Source organism: Porites lutea, chromosome 2 (assembly GCF_958299795.1).
Source record: "Porites lutea chromosome 2, jaPorLute2.1, whole genome shotgun sequence".
NCBI classification, from domain to species: Eukaryota; Metazoa; Cnidaria; class Anthozoa; order Scleractinia; family Poritidae; genus Porites; species Porites lutea.
The window spans coordinates 24,276,959-24,290,043 of NC_133202.1; the positions used below are offsets into that span (position 1 = coordinate 24,276,959).

A 13,085-nucleotide genomic window follows, 5' to 3' on the forward strand; every position below is an offset into this window, starting at 1 on the left:
TTACTCGTGAACACGATTATTTTGTCCCATATTCAATGAAACTAAAAGGGATTTATGAAGAGCACAGATACATACTTCAAATTCACTGTCAGCCCACAAAACGGGCTGGATACTATAATGTTATCTTTGTCCATAAACATTAATTTCAAATTCTTCATCCACATCGTCATTTTCTGCAGCATCATTTCCTGATAACAGCTCCTTTAATTCAGTGCTACCACTTTTCAGTTCTACCATCTGCTGTCCATTCAGTTTTGAACTATATGAGTCTGAAACGAAAAAAATCGGTGTTGAAAGCGCAATTTCAATTCCATAGGGGGATAGCCTGCGTAGCACGGCTTGAAAGTATTGTGGTATGGCCAAAAAAAAAAGAAGGGGTGCACGAGGGAGACATGCGAGGGAAGAGAGTCCACCAGCAGCCCAGGAGGCCAACAAAAATTTTTGGCAGATCACTCAGTGTTGCCAAGTTGTCGGGAAAGAAATATGTCATGCTTAACTTGATTATTTGTGATTAAATATTAATTAGAAATTGACATTTGTAGCGCGAAGAAGATAGATTTCCTGACATGCGATTGGTAACGCTATAATTTTGCCACCCACCTCTTGTTGCCTTTGTAACTACATGCACACTTATTCCCATCAGGCATAACACGAGAACAAAAAAATTGACAGTTGTCATCTTATCTCCAGCAAATTCAGTGGCAAGAGATAATGTGCACACTTCCTGAAGAATAAAGTAATCTGGGTAAGAGGTAGAAAATACGTAATTCCTAACAGGAGAGCCTTTGGCGAGTGGCTGGGAATACAGGTGCCCTCATCACTCTCTGTCTCTAGGGATGGAGCAAGTGCCTCCCCTGAATAAACAAGGCCTGCACTTCAAGCACTGTTTGTTCTTGCAACACGTTCATTAAAATTGAATTCAAAACTACTTCTTACTAACAATAATTATCATGGGGCAAAGAGATTCCCTCTCTTAGCTTATTTTCTTTTGCTACTAGACTGTAAAGGACTTTTCGTTACTACCAAATGCTTCTGTACAAAAGTCGCAATTATTTCATTTTTTCCTTGAATGCAGTCTAGAGGGTATTAAGTATGAGCAGTGCAAGATTGAAAGCGAGAACGATTTTTATTTTTGGGTTCACTTAGCGTTACAACCAGTAACACCGATTTTATTCGTGAACTTCTCTTCCTATGAATATCTACTTATTCATATTCAGTAAGATCCTTTGGATCAAAGGGCAAAGGCCAGGGTGTCTGATTATTATTAGACATGCTCGCAAGCTTGCTTGTGGAAGCTTTGTGGAGGACAGGGGCGGGGATAAGACGGTCTTATCCTTCCTCTGTCCTGCTGCCTCGCAAGAGCTTGCTCGCAGGCCAAGAAGTTCAAATTAAAACATGGAAAGAAGTCAACCAATACCAGCTTGAAAGCGGATAATATAGAGGCAGCATATTTTACCTCGTATGTAGTTTAATAAAGTAGGTTTGTAATCCAGGCTACCTCGTATGGGGTAATCTTGTTTTGTCATGTTTTTGTGAAAGAGTATATGTTTATTTGTGTTTTCCACCTAATTCTAGCCTATCACTTTTAATTTGGGATCCTTGGTAAGAAATGATGCATCGAGGCTCACAGCTTTACGAGTTGCACAGGCGAAGATTTTGTTGTTATTGATACTGAGGATTCATTGCGGACCTATGCGCTTCATAGTGTTACGAACTAATACTCATTCACAGACTCGATGGCTTATTGGCTAAATTGAATTTAGTTTAGATTGTATTTCTAGAGTCTTTGCCCCAAAAATATAAGGATCTTTACCTTTTTATCTTTTTCGTAAGCAAAAACAACCCATTCAGTGGCAAGTTGGTATGTGCAATGGCCCCGGCGGGGCCAACTCTCCTCCCCAGACCCCAGCTCTGCTTCCAGGGACTGACATTTTTCTTGTTAATCCTTTTAGCTCTAAAACTGATCAACATCAAGTTTTATTCTCTATGCTTTATAACTTTGAGATTCTCAATCCAAAGACGATAGTTTTGCTAGAAATCTGATAGGACTTTCTTTATAAGGTCCTTTGTTTTATTGTACTCTTATAAGCGGTCTTCTTTGTGGAGACCGACGAGGAATGGTGACGTCAACAATCACATTGCTGAGCACCAATTACAGACGAAACATCAAATTGACTGGGACTCTGCGACATGTATAACGTATTTTACAGACTACTATCAACGTCTTACTTTAGAAAGCTGGTTTACTAACTTAGAACAAACGCCACTGAATCGTAGCCAACAGTTACCAGTGCTGAACAAACGACTTATTGACGAGATCAAGCAAAACTAACTACGAGAGAACGACTGAAGAACTGACAATTTGACTAACAATAGACGACTGTTTAACTGTGACAACAGACGGACCGAAACGCACCAATTACTGATTACGAGTCTTCATGCTCAGGTAAATTAAGGCATGGGCCTCAATTTGCCTTAATTTACTCTCTTCAAAAGTGAGGGGGTGGTCTATATCTAAGGGCTTTAGATGAAGAGACATAAAACTTTGCCAGCTAACCACATTTTTAGTTTGTGTCAATTTTAAGTTTTAAAATTATGCAAATTAGATCACGTGACCTCCATCGGCTGAAAAAGCTTGTTCTTCAAACGGCAACACTTTTTCGTGTGTCTTCACTTATTTTACCGGTTGCATAATGTTAATGCCGTTTAATGTATCACTTCTGTGCTTGGCCTTTTTTAGATATTTAAAATCGAAGGCGTTAAGATGGGATACAATTGTTTTGGAGGACTGGGTCTAGTTGAAAAAGCCGTTTATTTTCTAAAACAGTAAACAAATCAAAAAAGGCCAAGCACAGTCTTGTAGATGCTTGCATTACACATTGTCCTAAACCAGTCCGGTTTAATAACTCACAACAAAAAGTGTTGCCATTTTTGTTTAAAGACTTTTTATTGTTTTCTGGCCTCGTGGAGTCACGTGACAACATTTGCATAATTGAACATGATCTAATTGACAGAAACCACACATGTATGTATCTAGCAAAGTCTCATCTTTCTACTGCTTACGTGCTCGGAGATAGACCATCCCCCATCACTTTTTTATACTGAATCATTGGGGACCCATGCCTTAATTTACCTGAGTAGCCTTGAACATCACGGCTTAACTGACAGACGACCAATAACATCGCGACGTAATTTACCAATCAGATCAATAACCAGAGTATAATACCATCAACTGACGTGATACAACTCACTTTGACTCTGAAGATGACCACCGCACAAGTTTCCGAAACGTCAGTCAGTGTCAACAACAGTCGTATTCAGGACTACGTTCACCCGACGATCAAACTCAACCTACCTTGGAGATAGTCGCTATATTTTTTTATTCTGCGGACTAAAAAGAGACTGAAATATTGTTGAAAAGATATTTAAATTCGGAGGAAACCATATATGTTCCTGCTTGGAAAGGCTAGCTAGTGAGTTTAAGAAGAAGCGTTTCCCCTGAAAATATTTCCAGCTTCGAAGGAAATCATACATGACTGCTTGAACAGACTAGCTGGGGAGTTTTTAAAGAAGGAGCGTTTCTGAGCAACGCACGTGAACCGGAAGTAGACGTTTTGCATTCTTAGACACTTTTGCTTAAATTTTGGGTTAATTCCTCTCTATAAGAATAACTACACTAAGCAGTACAACTTTGGAAGCGTCAAGGCATATAAGAAAAGCCACAGTTACGGTTGACGTGCGTTGCTCAAATCGCCTTTGCATAGCTTCCTAGCTAGCCAGCCCGCATTCAAATTTGCCGCTTCGCTGATTATAAGCTCCCCCCATGCAGTTATCTCCCCACATACTACAAGGAAATACACCCGATTATAACCCCCTTAATTCCAGATGTAGGCCCCCCGTTTGTGTTTTTTCCGACAGAAATTCACAATCACTTTCCAAGAACTCTGAATTACTTCAATCAGAAAATTTGGAACGTGATGGCGAAACAATAAGATAATTACTTCTTTTTAATTATCAACTCGGTCGTTCCTCGTTCTTTGCTCCGAAACCGCAAGGAAACGCTTGCTACGCAGGCTACTCTTGACATACTACTTGAAACTTTATTGTGAACTACTGCGTTGTAGTACTGCTTTACTTTACTCAAGCTGTACGCTAACACTGAGTCAACAGTAATAAATTAAAGTCTGAACTTACGCAATTTGTTACGTTTCGTGGTTAACTCGGTTCCAACTTTTTAAAATAAGTTCGATTTATCATGAGGTTTTAAGACTTGACTTTTGAGACTTTGCTTAGCAACCATTCACAGTATTTTTTAGGGAGTTATCATAAGTCCAAAAATGGAGTAAAAATTTTAGAGCACGGGATAAACCTTTTTTGGGGGTCACTTTAACTCCTGAATGATAACTTCAAATCTGGGGTTATTTTTACTCCTGAAAAAGAGTTCTTTAAACTCCTTTTTTGCAGTTGAAATAACTCCAAAATATTACCTTACTGTAGGGAGTTAAATTAACCCCACTAGGGGAGTTATTATAACTCCTTGAAAATTGCTCTGTTGATAAGCATGTTTCGAAGCGTTTTCAAGTTCCCATTATCACCCCCATTATTGTTGCAAGTGTAAGAGGGTAGGAGAGAGAGAGAGAGTAAGAAGTTTATTGTACATAATTTGACAAAGTTATAATTCATTATCAAGTATATATAAAAATAATTACCTAAAAAAGAACCTAAGTTTCCGTTTAAAATTCTTATGATACATTAAAAGGTTAAATCCTACGAAACGCTCGCAGGATCAAGAAATTTATGTAACAATATTTGCCTCAGTTTCTCTTTAAAATCCCTATGCTCCTTAGAACATATATAAGCCACTCAATTTTAATCAAGTAAGCCCTCCGAAAACCCCTTACGAAGTTACATAAGCCAAGGACTTAAAATCGGCACTTTATAGTATATGGAGTAGTCTTAACGTTCTTTCAATAATTGTTGCAGTCCTGGACTGTCTCGCTTGCTCTGGCCTCGTCTACTAGTGTCTACTTATCTTGGGTGCGTGTTGTCGACCACTTTGAAAGCCTCCTTCTAGGAGCAAATTCATAATACCCGTCTGTGCGTCACGGTTAGGAACCCATCAGCTCCTGGTTAAGTCCACTTCCGAGGTTCACCTTCACTGATCACGCACAATACACAATATTGCCTCTGCGGTCTCAGACGTCATCGTGGTTTGCTGAATTTTCTGTTCCCTGTATAGAAAAAATCTTGCACATTCTTTGGGTGCTGTTCACAAACATGGTAAAGAAATATCGGCGTTTGTGATTGTGTACTGTTGTTATGGCACTCGGTTAGAGAATTTGACAATCTTGAGGCTGATGCCTGAGACGGTGAGCATCTAACGAAGAGTTGATGTCTTTAAGGTAAACTTTGTTGAAATTATGAATTCTAATAACAGAATGATCCTTTGATACATGTTTCGACAATTTCCTAGCCACTTGTGCACAATAATACAGTTACATAGCGCGGATAATAGGCTACGGATCAAAAGCCTTGAAAGTCTTAGTTCAGGCTCACATTATCAACTCAGTAGATACAAGTTCATGCTACGGAAAGATGTTTTGCGTAAAGAGGCATGCGGAAAAAAGGAGAGTTGTTTCGGCAGTTTTACCAACGAAGCCAAACTTGACAACGACAATAATTGCGATATCTCGAAATACAAATTACTTTTAGCGGTTCAATGTCGACTTAATTGAAGCAAACGTTGTCAATGTGTAAAATGACTTAGCTTTTTACTTCGTTTTTGAGGGCAGGATAAGGTCAATTCATGCTGAATGAATAAGGAAATAACTCATGTTTATGTACCTCATGATCATAGAAGCTCCATCAACTTCTTTTGATGGTTTTCACAGTGACGTCATCAAATTGTAAAGTCAAAACAGCGAGGTTGTACGAATTTTAATTTGCACTAGGTTGAATTTAAACAAAAAGTAAATCTGTGTACAAGTTTCCATTTCCGTACCATGTTTCATTTCGAAATTACAGCAATTTGAACTTAGAAATGCTGTCTCGTTGAAAAAAGTCTCTCCCCTTGATTTTTAGCAGTATTACCATTTTAAGTATTAGAAGATATGTTTATGCGTACGTATGCTAGTTCTCGAGTGAAAACAAAGAGCTTTAAGAGAAATATTGAATTCCAGATGTTTTTGTGGATTTCCGGCCGCCATATTGGCACACCAAAACGGTGCACCAATATGGCGTCTCCATACAAAGTTCTACAAAGGTGCGTGAAACCTTTCGGCAAATAACTCAGAAACTGCGGGCCACAAAGACCTGAGACTTTGACAAATTGTTTATATATTAGTCTTTTATAACATTTCATTTCTTGGCTTTTTCCACTGGACGGTTTCCAATTTATTTTTTTGTTGCGTGACAGTGAAAACGATCTATAATGAGTCGGCAGTGACAAATTCGTAGCCGTATAATTATATAGTGAAGCTCCAAATACGACAAGGTTTAAGATTATTTGTAGCCCTAGTATAACTAAAATTTAAGGCCCTATGGTACAACGCATTTAAATAGAAATTGCTGACAACTAAGAAAATGAGATTGGCAAATCTAAATTTACCCGCATTAATTTCATAAAAACGAGAGCATCGATAGATCGGAAATATAGTGAAACAGGGTAGAAGGTCTAGCAAAGGCTAAGGCTTCCAGGGAACCAGCGACACATCCCTTCCCAAAATTTTCTTCCTTCCAGATCATTCCATCAAGGACATAGAGCTCACTCCGTTAGAAGTAATTAATTCAGACAGGGACAGTATCCGTAAGGCACGCGATGGATTTTTAATATCGAAAGGCAAAACACTTGAACCCTATGGGATGAACAGAAGAGATGAAATATAATCTATTGACATATGTTTTAATATAACCTCTTCATACAAGTTTTAGTCAATTGTATTCCTCCACCAATCACATTTTATTTTTTATTTTTGTCATGTTTTATATACCGTAACCGTTTATTCTATCCTTACTTAGCTTTTCTAGCCCCTGATGAAGACTAGTTTTGTCTAGTCGAAATATTAGGCAAATAAATTCGTAACCCTTAGCTTTCCCATAAGCCTTGCCTTCAATTTTTTAAAGTGCTATTTTATACTGCTGGTCCTAATCTACGTTAAGATCCGGTTTTCCCTCGCTGCTGTCTGTCCAAGTGGTCCTTGAAAGAATTGTTCGCTAAAGTACACAACCAGACCCTCACCGAAAGTCAGTTTATTTGATTTCAACCGGCCTACTCGGTTTGTCTGTCAGTTTCTCTTGAAGCATTTCTCGTAGATAATTTTCTCCCTTTTATAGCATGGCAATGTTAAGGCTATCTGGTTGTGCCGTCCCAACTCGTATGGGGTCGCAGAAAAGCATGCGATCGCGAAATAAACTGAAGGAAAATGCAATTTTTAGGAAAAACGAGGGTTGTCTTGAGTTTCATTGTTGGTAATTTTTTTCTTTAATTAATTTTAGTTCCTTCACCTACTGCGTAGACTAACTGGAGATGACAGCATTGCAGCCGTTTAGTGACGAACAATTAAATTTCTTTAAGTTCTCGTCCTTAGTATTAAATGAATTCCCCAAAGCCTTACGGCAGACCTTTAAAACCATGTGGGACAACACCTATGGACACCGCCCTGGTTTCCAGCTCTGGGATGATTCCACTGCTGTCAGAAATATGTTCGACTCTGAAGAAGCAAAAAGTGGCAAGAAGACTAAAGTTCCTGTTCTCCAGTCTTACAACCAATGGGATTGTACCAACCTGTTCCAGGCTACTATATTTGCGAGGTCTTTTGCCTTGCCAGCCAGTACAAGCCCCTTTGCCACACTGAGTGATTTGTACGTGAAGCCCCGTGCAGTACCTTATGGTAGTTTCCACGCATGTGTGGTCAGCCCGGGTGGAAACATGACGGAGACCATTGCACTTGCGATTGATCAGCTTCGCCTTCTTAGAAATTCGCTTTGTCACTCCACCAGTAGTGAGATGGACAAGGCGACGTTTGACCAGCGCGTGAATTACACCAGAGATGCGTTTCAAGCCCTTGGTGTCTCGACGGCATCAATTGACGCATTTGTTAGTTTGGCGGAGTCAGACTTTCCCACAAATGAAGTTCGAAAATTGGAAGCCAGAATCCGAGACGAGACTCGAGCGTACATCAAATGTCTCGAGGACTTCAGAGAAGGTCTGGAGAGTTTAAAAAAACAAGTCGAAGTTGATAATGCCAGCAGAGACGACATAACTAGACTGGAAAAAAAGATTGATGAATTGAAAGTAGGAAGAGACGAACAAGAAAATCTACCTGACAATGCAGGTAAGATTTTGAGAAATTGTTCCTTCCGAAGGCTCAGCCAGTTACAGTTTGGACAAATAGTAAGTAAATTGCCATTGCAGGACTGGTTAATTGAGCCAGTTCCATTTACAAATAAGCAAAATCAAAGCCTATTAAGTTTTCCCTTTTCATCAGAGCCTTCAGATTGTAAGGTAGTTAAAGAAGGTAGCAGTCTTAGCCGCGGAGAGTGAACCTTTTTCCAGTTAGGTCTAGTCTCCTGTAGCTCAGTTGCGGAGCATCTGTTTACTCTGTTGACTCATGTTGGGAAGTTCTCAGATTTTTTCTGTTGAGCAGGCTGCCAGACACTGCCTAAAGAACATCTTTCTCAAGGTTTTGTTTTGTATGTAAGCTTCCTTTATATAAAACAGATAAGGGAATGACCTTGGATCGACATCATAACCGAACTCTTTTCCTAAATCATCAGATTTCGTATAAATATAAAAATAGGGATTTGGATTCACTTCAAGAATATCATTTGTACATTGAATGACGGGTCAAATTTGACTTATTTATATATTTATTTTTGAATATTTTAACTGATTTCTTTTTCACTTTTGGTCTTTTCTTATTATAAAAGATACGAGACCATCGCTCTCAAGAGCCTACCTTCCTTCGATGGTTCCCGATTTCACCGGGCGACAGAGCGAAGTTGAAGAGATAATCAGACATGTCACTTCCGAATCCACCCGACTTGTGTCGATCTGGGGTTCACCTGGATTCGGAAAAACGTCGGTTGCAATTGCAGCGGGACACGCTCTTCAGACTCAAGGACTGCCAGTGTACTGGCTTTCATTGCGAGGACTTCAGTCAAAGGCGGGTCTGGCTTCAAAGATTCTTAGCGTTCTAGGGCAACCAACCATTAAAAATCAACCGTCCCATCAGCGTCTGTCCCTTGATGATGAGATTTGCCAACTATTCAATAAAATATCAAAACAGTCTGTATTTATTCTTGATAATGCCGATGATTTGTTAGAAAGTGGTTATCAAAAAGTGAAGGAAGAAGTCACCCAACTTCTTGAAGAAATACTCAGGCAAAACCCAAGGGTGACATGCATTGTAACCACGAGAGAGTCTCTTGACTTTATGGACATTCATTTTCAAGGACATCAAGGATTGAGAGTCAGAGCATTGGATAAAGCCTCTACAAAATCCTTAATTCATGAATTACTTCCAAATGCGAGCGCTGCAGATTGCATAGAAGTCGCGCATATCTGCGGACAAGTTCCTTTGGCCATAAAATTAATGTGTTCTTTGATTTCTGAAGATAATTCTTTACCAAGTCATTTTCTAGATGATTTCAAGGCGTCCTCTACAGAAAGTATCGTAAGCATGTTGGACATATTTGACTCCTCTTTCCAAGGACTAACTGCACAAGAACAAGAAGCACTAATTTCTTTGAGCATTCTCCCTGAAAACTTCACTACTGAGGTCGCTGCGGTTGTTTTAGGTACCAAAAGTGGTTTTAAAGCCAAAAGAATGCTACAAAACCTTCGGAGGAAGTCACTGATTGATTTAGGCTCTAAACCCGGGACTTTCACGATGCACAAACTGTTGCAATCATTTTCGAAAGAGAAAGAGGACACTGAGATGAACAAGATAATTCTCAATGCAAAGGGTCGTTTGAATGCATTCTATGTCTCGTACTTTGATAAACTAAATAAACAATTTCTCACCGGGCATTCCATGCATGCATATATTGCATTTTATGAGGATAAGGAGAGCATTGTTCAAAGCCTAGTAGACGGATGTTTTGACCCCAAAACAGCTGACACTGTCTTTGACATATTGGTCAAGGGGGAGTTGTTTCTTGACTCGCTTTTTTGGACCGAGAGTGAAGCGAAAACCTTTCATCACATATACGATGGCGCAATAAAAGCAGCCAATCTGCATGGAAATGAAAAATACCACAGGCAGCTACTTTCTTCTAAGGCTTTCAGTCAAGTAACCTGGGGACGAGCAGGGCAGACGAATCATCTTCTCTCTGAAGTGAAAGTTCTGCAAGCAGCATCGTCCCTTGTTTCTAATCAAGAAAAAGGCAAATGCTTCTGCTATTTAGGAATCTGTCACCTTACTGCAGAAAAAACTAAGAGTGGAGTCCACTGCCTACAGCAGGCGCTTTCATCACTGAATACTTGCAACGACCAAGAGTCGTTATTTCTAAAGTTTCTTATTCTTCAGATCCTCGTTTGTTATTATCAGTCCCTAAATGACTTCTACAATGCAAGTTGCTACTATGACAAAGCACTACATCTGTCCTCTGCAGTAGGAGATTGCAAGCTGCTTATTATCCCGCCAATGAAAAGCAAATCACATAAAACTACTGATAAAATGAACTTTGAAAAGGGCTCAAACATTTTGCTCAATCAACCTTTCGAATTCCAAATTGTCTTTCTCTTAAGCGAAGCTACAAAGTTTTTCGCTAACACTAAAACCAAACAAACTACAAACTACTTAGTTCTTCAAATGTTAGAGTGTGTCGAAAAAGATGTTACACCTTCAATTGGTTTGCTATATTTTCACACAGCTGTGGCAAACATGCTGTGGGATTTGAATAGTGAAGACCCTGAAAAACTATTTTGGTCAAGAATAAGTTATCATGAAAAAACGCTCAAGCAATGGAAAGGAACTTTCCTAAATAGTTACGACTTTGGCGGTTATGGTCAAATACAAATTGAAGCGCTTGTGGACTGCCACTTAAACCTGGGTAGAGTTTACAACAACAGAGGAAACCACTCAGAAGCTCTTCAGTCATACACGAGAGCGCTGGACACGGCAACAAGGTCCTTAGGAGAACAACATGAAAGAACTTCAGTCACCTACAGGGAACTTGGTGTAACACAACACATCATGCATGACTACAGCGCAGCTCTACAATCTCACCAGCGTGCATTAGGAATCCGCCTTAAACTGTTTGGAGAGAATCATGAAAGCACTGCTGACAGCTACAGGGAACTTGGTGTAACACAATACAACATGCATGACTACAGTGCAGCTCTGCAATCTCACCAGCGTGCATTAACTATCCGTCTTAAACTATTCGGAGACGACCATGAAAGCACTGCTGACAGTTACCGGGCACTTGGTGTAACACAAAACAACATGCATGACTACAGCGCAGCTCTGCAATCTCACCAGCGTGCATTAACTATCCGTCTTAGACTATTTGGAGAGGACCATGAAAGCACTGCTGACAGCTACTGGGCACTTGGTGTAACACAATACAACATGCATGACTACTGTGCAGCTCTACAATCTCACCAGCGTGCATTAACTATCCGTCTTAAAGTATTAGGAGAGGACCATAAAAGCACTGCTGACAGCTACAGGCAACTCGGTCTAACACAATACAACATGCATGACTACAGTACAGCTCTACAATCTCACCAGCGTGTATTAAGTATCCGTCTTAAACTATTTGGAGAGGACCACGAGAGCACTGCTAACAGCTACAGGGCACTTGGTGTAACACAAAACCACATGCATGAATACAGCGCAGCTCTACAATCTCACCAGCGTGCATTAGCTATCCGTATTAAACTGTTTGGAGAAGAACACGAACGCACTGCTGACAGCTACAGGGAACTTGGTGTAACACAAAGCAACATGCATGACTATGGCGCAGCTCTGCAATCTCACCAGCGTGAATTAACTATCCGTCTTAAACTATTTGGAGAGGACCATGAAAGCACTGCTGACAGCTACTGGGCACTTGGTGTAACACAAAACAACATGCATGAATACAGCCCAGCTCTACAATCTCACCAGCGTGCATTAGCTATCCGTATTAAGCTGCTTGGAGAAGAACACGAACGCACTGCTGACAGCTACAGAGCACTTGGTGTAACACAAAACAACATGCATGACTACAGTGCAGCTCTGGAATCTTACCAGCGAGCATTTACTACCCATCTTAAACTATTTAGAGAGGACCATGAAAGCACTGCTGACAGCTACTGGGCACTTGGTGTAACACAATACAACATGCATGAATACAGCGCAGCTCTACAATCTCACCAGCGTGCATTAACTATCCGTCTTAAACTATTTGGAGAGGACCATGAAAGCACTGCTGACAGCTACAGGGAACTTGGTGTAACACAAAACAACATGCATGACTACAGCGCAGCTCTCCAATCTCACCAGCGTGCATTAACTATCCGTCTTAAACTATTTGGAGAGGACCATGAAAGCACCGTTGACAGTTACAGGGAACTAGGTGTAACAAAAAACAACGTGCATGACTACAGCGCAGCTCTGCAATCTTAACACTGTGCGTTAACTATCGGTCTTAAACTATTTGGAGAGGACCATGAAAGCACTGCTGACAGCTACTGCGAACTCGGTGTAACACAAGACAACATGCATGACTACAGCGCAGCTCTGCAATCTCACCAGCGTGCATTAGCTATCCGTCTTAAACTGTTTGGAGAGGACCATGAAAGCACTGCTGACAGTTACAGGGCACTCGGTGTAACACAATACAACAGGCATGACTACAGCGCAGCTCTGCAATCTCACCAGCGTGCATTAACTATCCGTCTTAAACTATTTGGAGAGGACCATGAAAGCACTGCTGAAAGCTACAGGCAACTCGGTGTAACACAAAATAACATGCATGACTACAGCGCAGCTCTTCAATCTCACCAGCGTGCATTAATTATCCGTCTTAAACTATTTGGAGAGGACCATGAAAGCACTGCTGAAAACTACACGGAACTCGGTGTAACACAAAAC

At 40.3% G+C, this 13,085-nt stretch overlaps 1 protein-coding gene across 1 annotated transcript; it reads left to right on the forward strand.

Annotated features, from left to right (window-relative positions):
• Positions 1–7,484: 7,484 nt before the first annotated feature.
• On the forward strand, positions 7,485–12,865 carry LOC140925886 (uncharacterized). Its single transcript, XM_073375726.1, has 2 exons — positions 7,485–8,333; positions 8,929–12,865. Exons 1-2 carry the CDS (start codon positions 7,526–7,528, stop codon positions 12,615–12,617), a joined length of 4,497 nt encoding a protein of 1,498 aa, XP_073231827.1. The 5' UTR covers positions 7,485–7,525; the 3' UTR covers positions 12,618–12,865.
• The last annotated feature ends 220 nt before the right edge of the window (positions 12,866–13,085 follow it).

Coding starts and splice junctions, on each gene's coding strand:
- LOC140925886 (XM_073375726.1), top strand. CDS start 7,526: ATGACAGCATTGCAGCCGTTTAGTGACGAACAATTAAATTTCTTTAAG. Junction 8,334..8,928: donor AAATCTACCTGACAATGCAG/GTAAGATTTTGA, acceptor TTATTATAAAAG/ATACGAGACCATCGCTCTCA.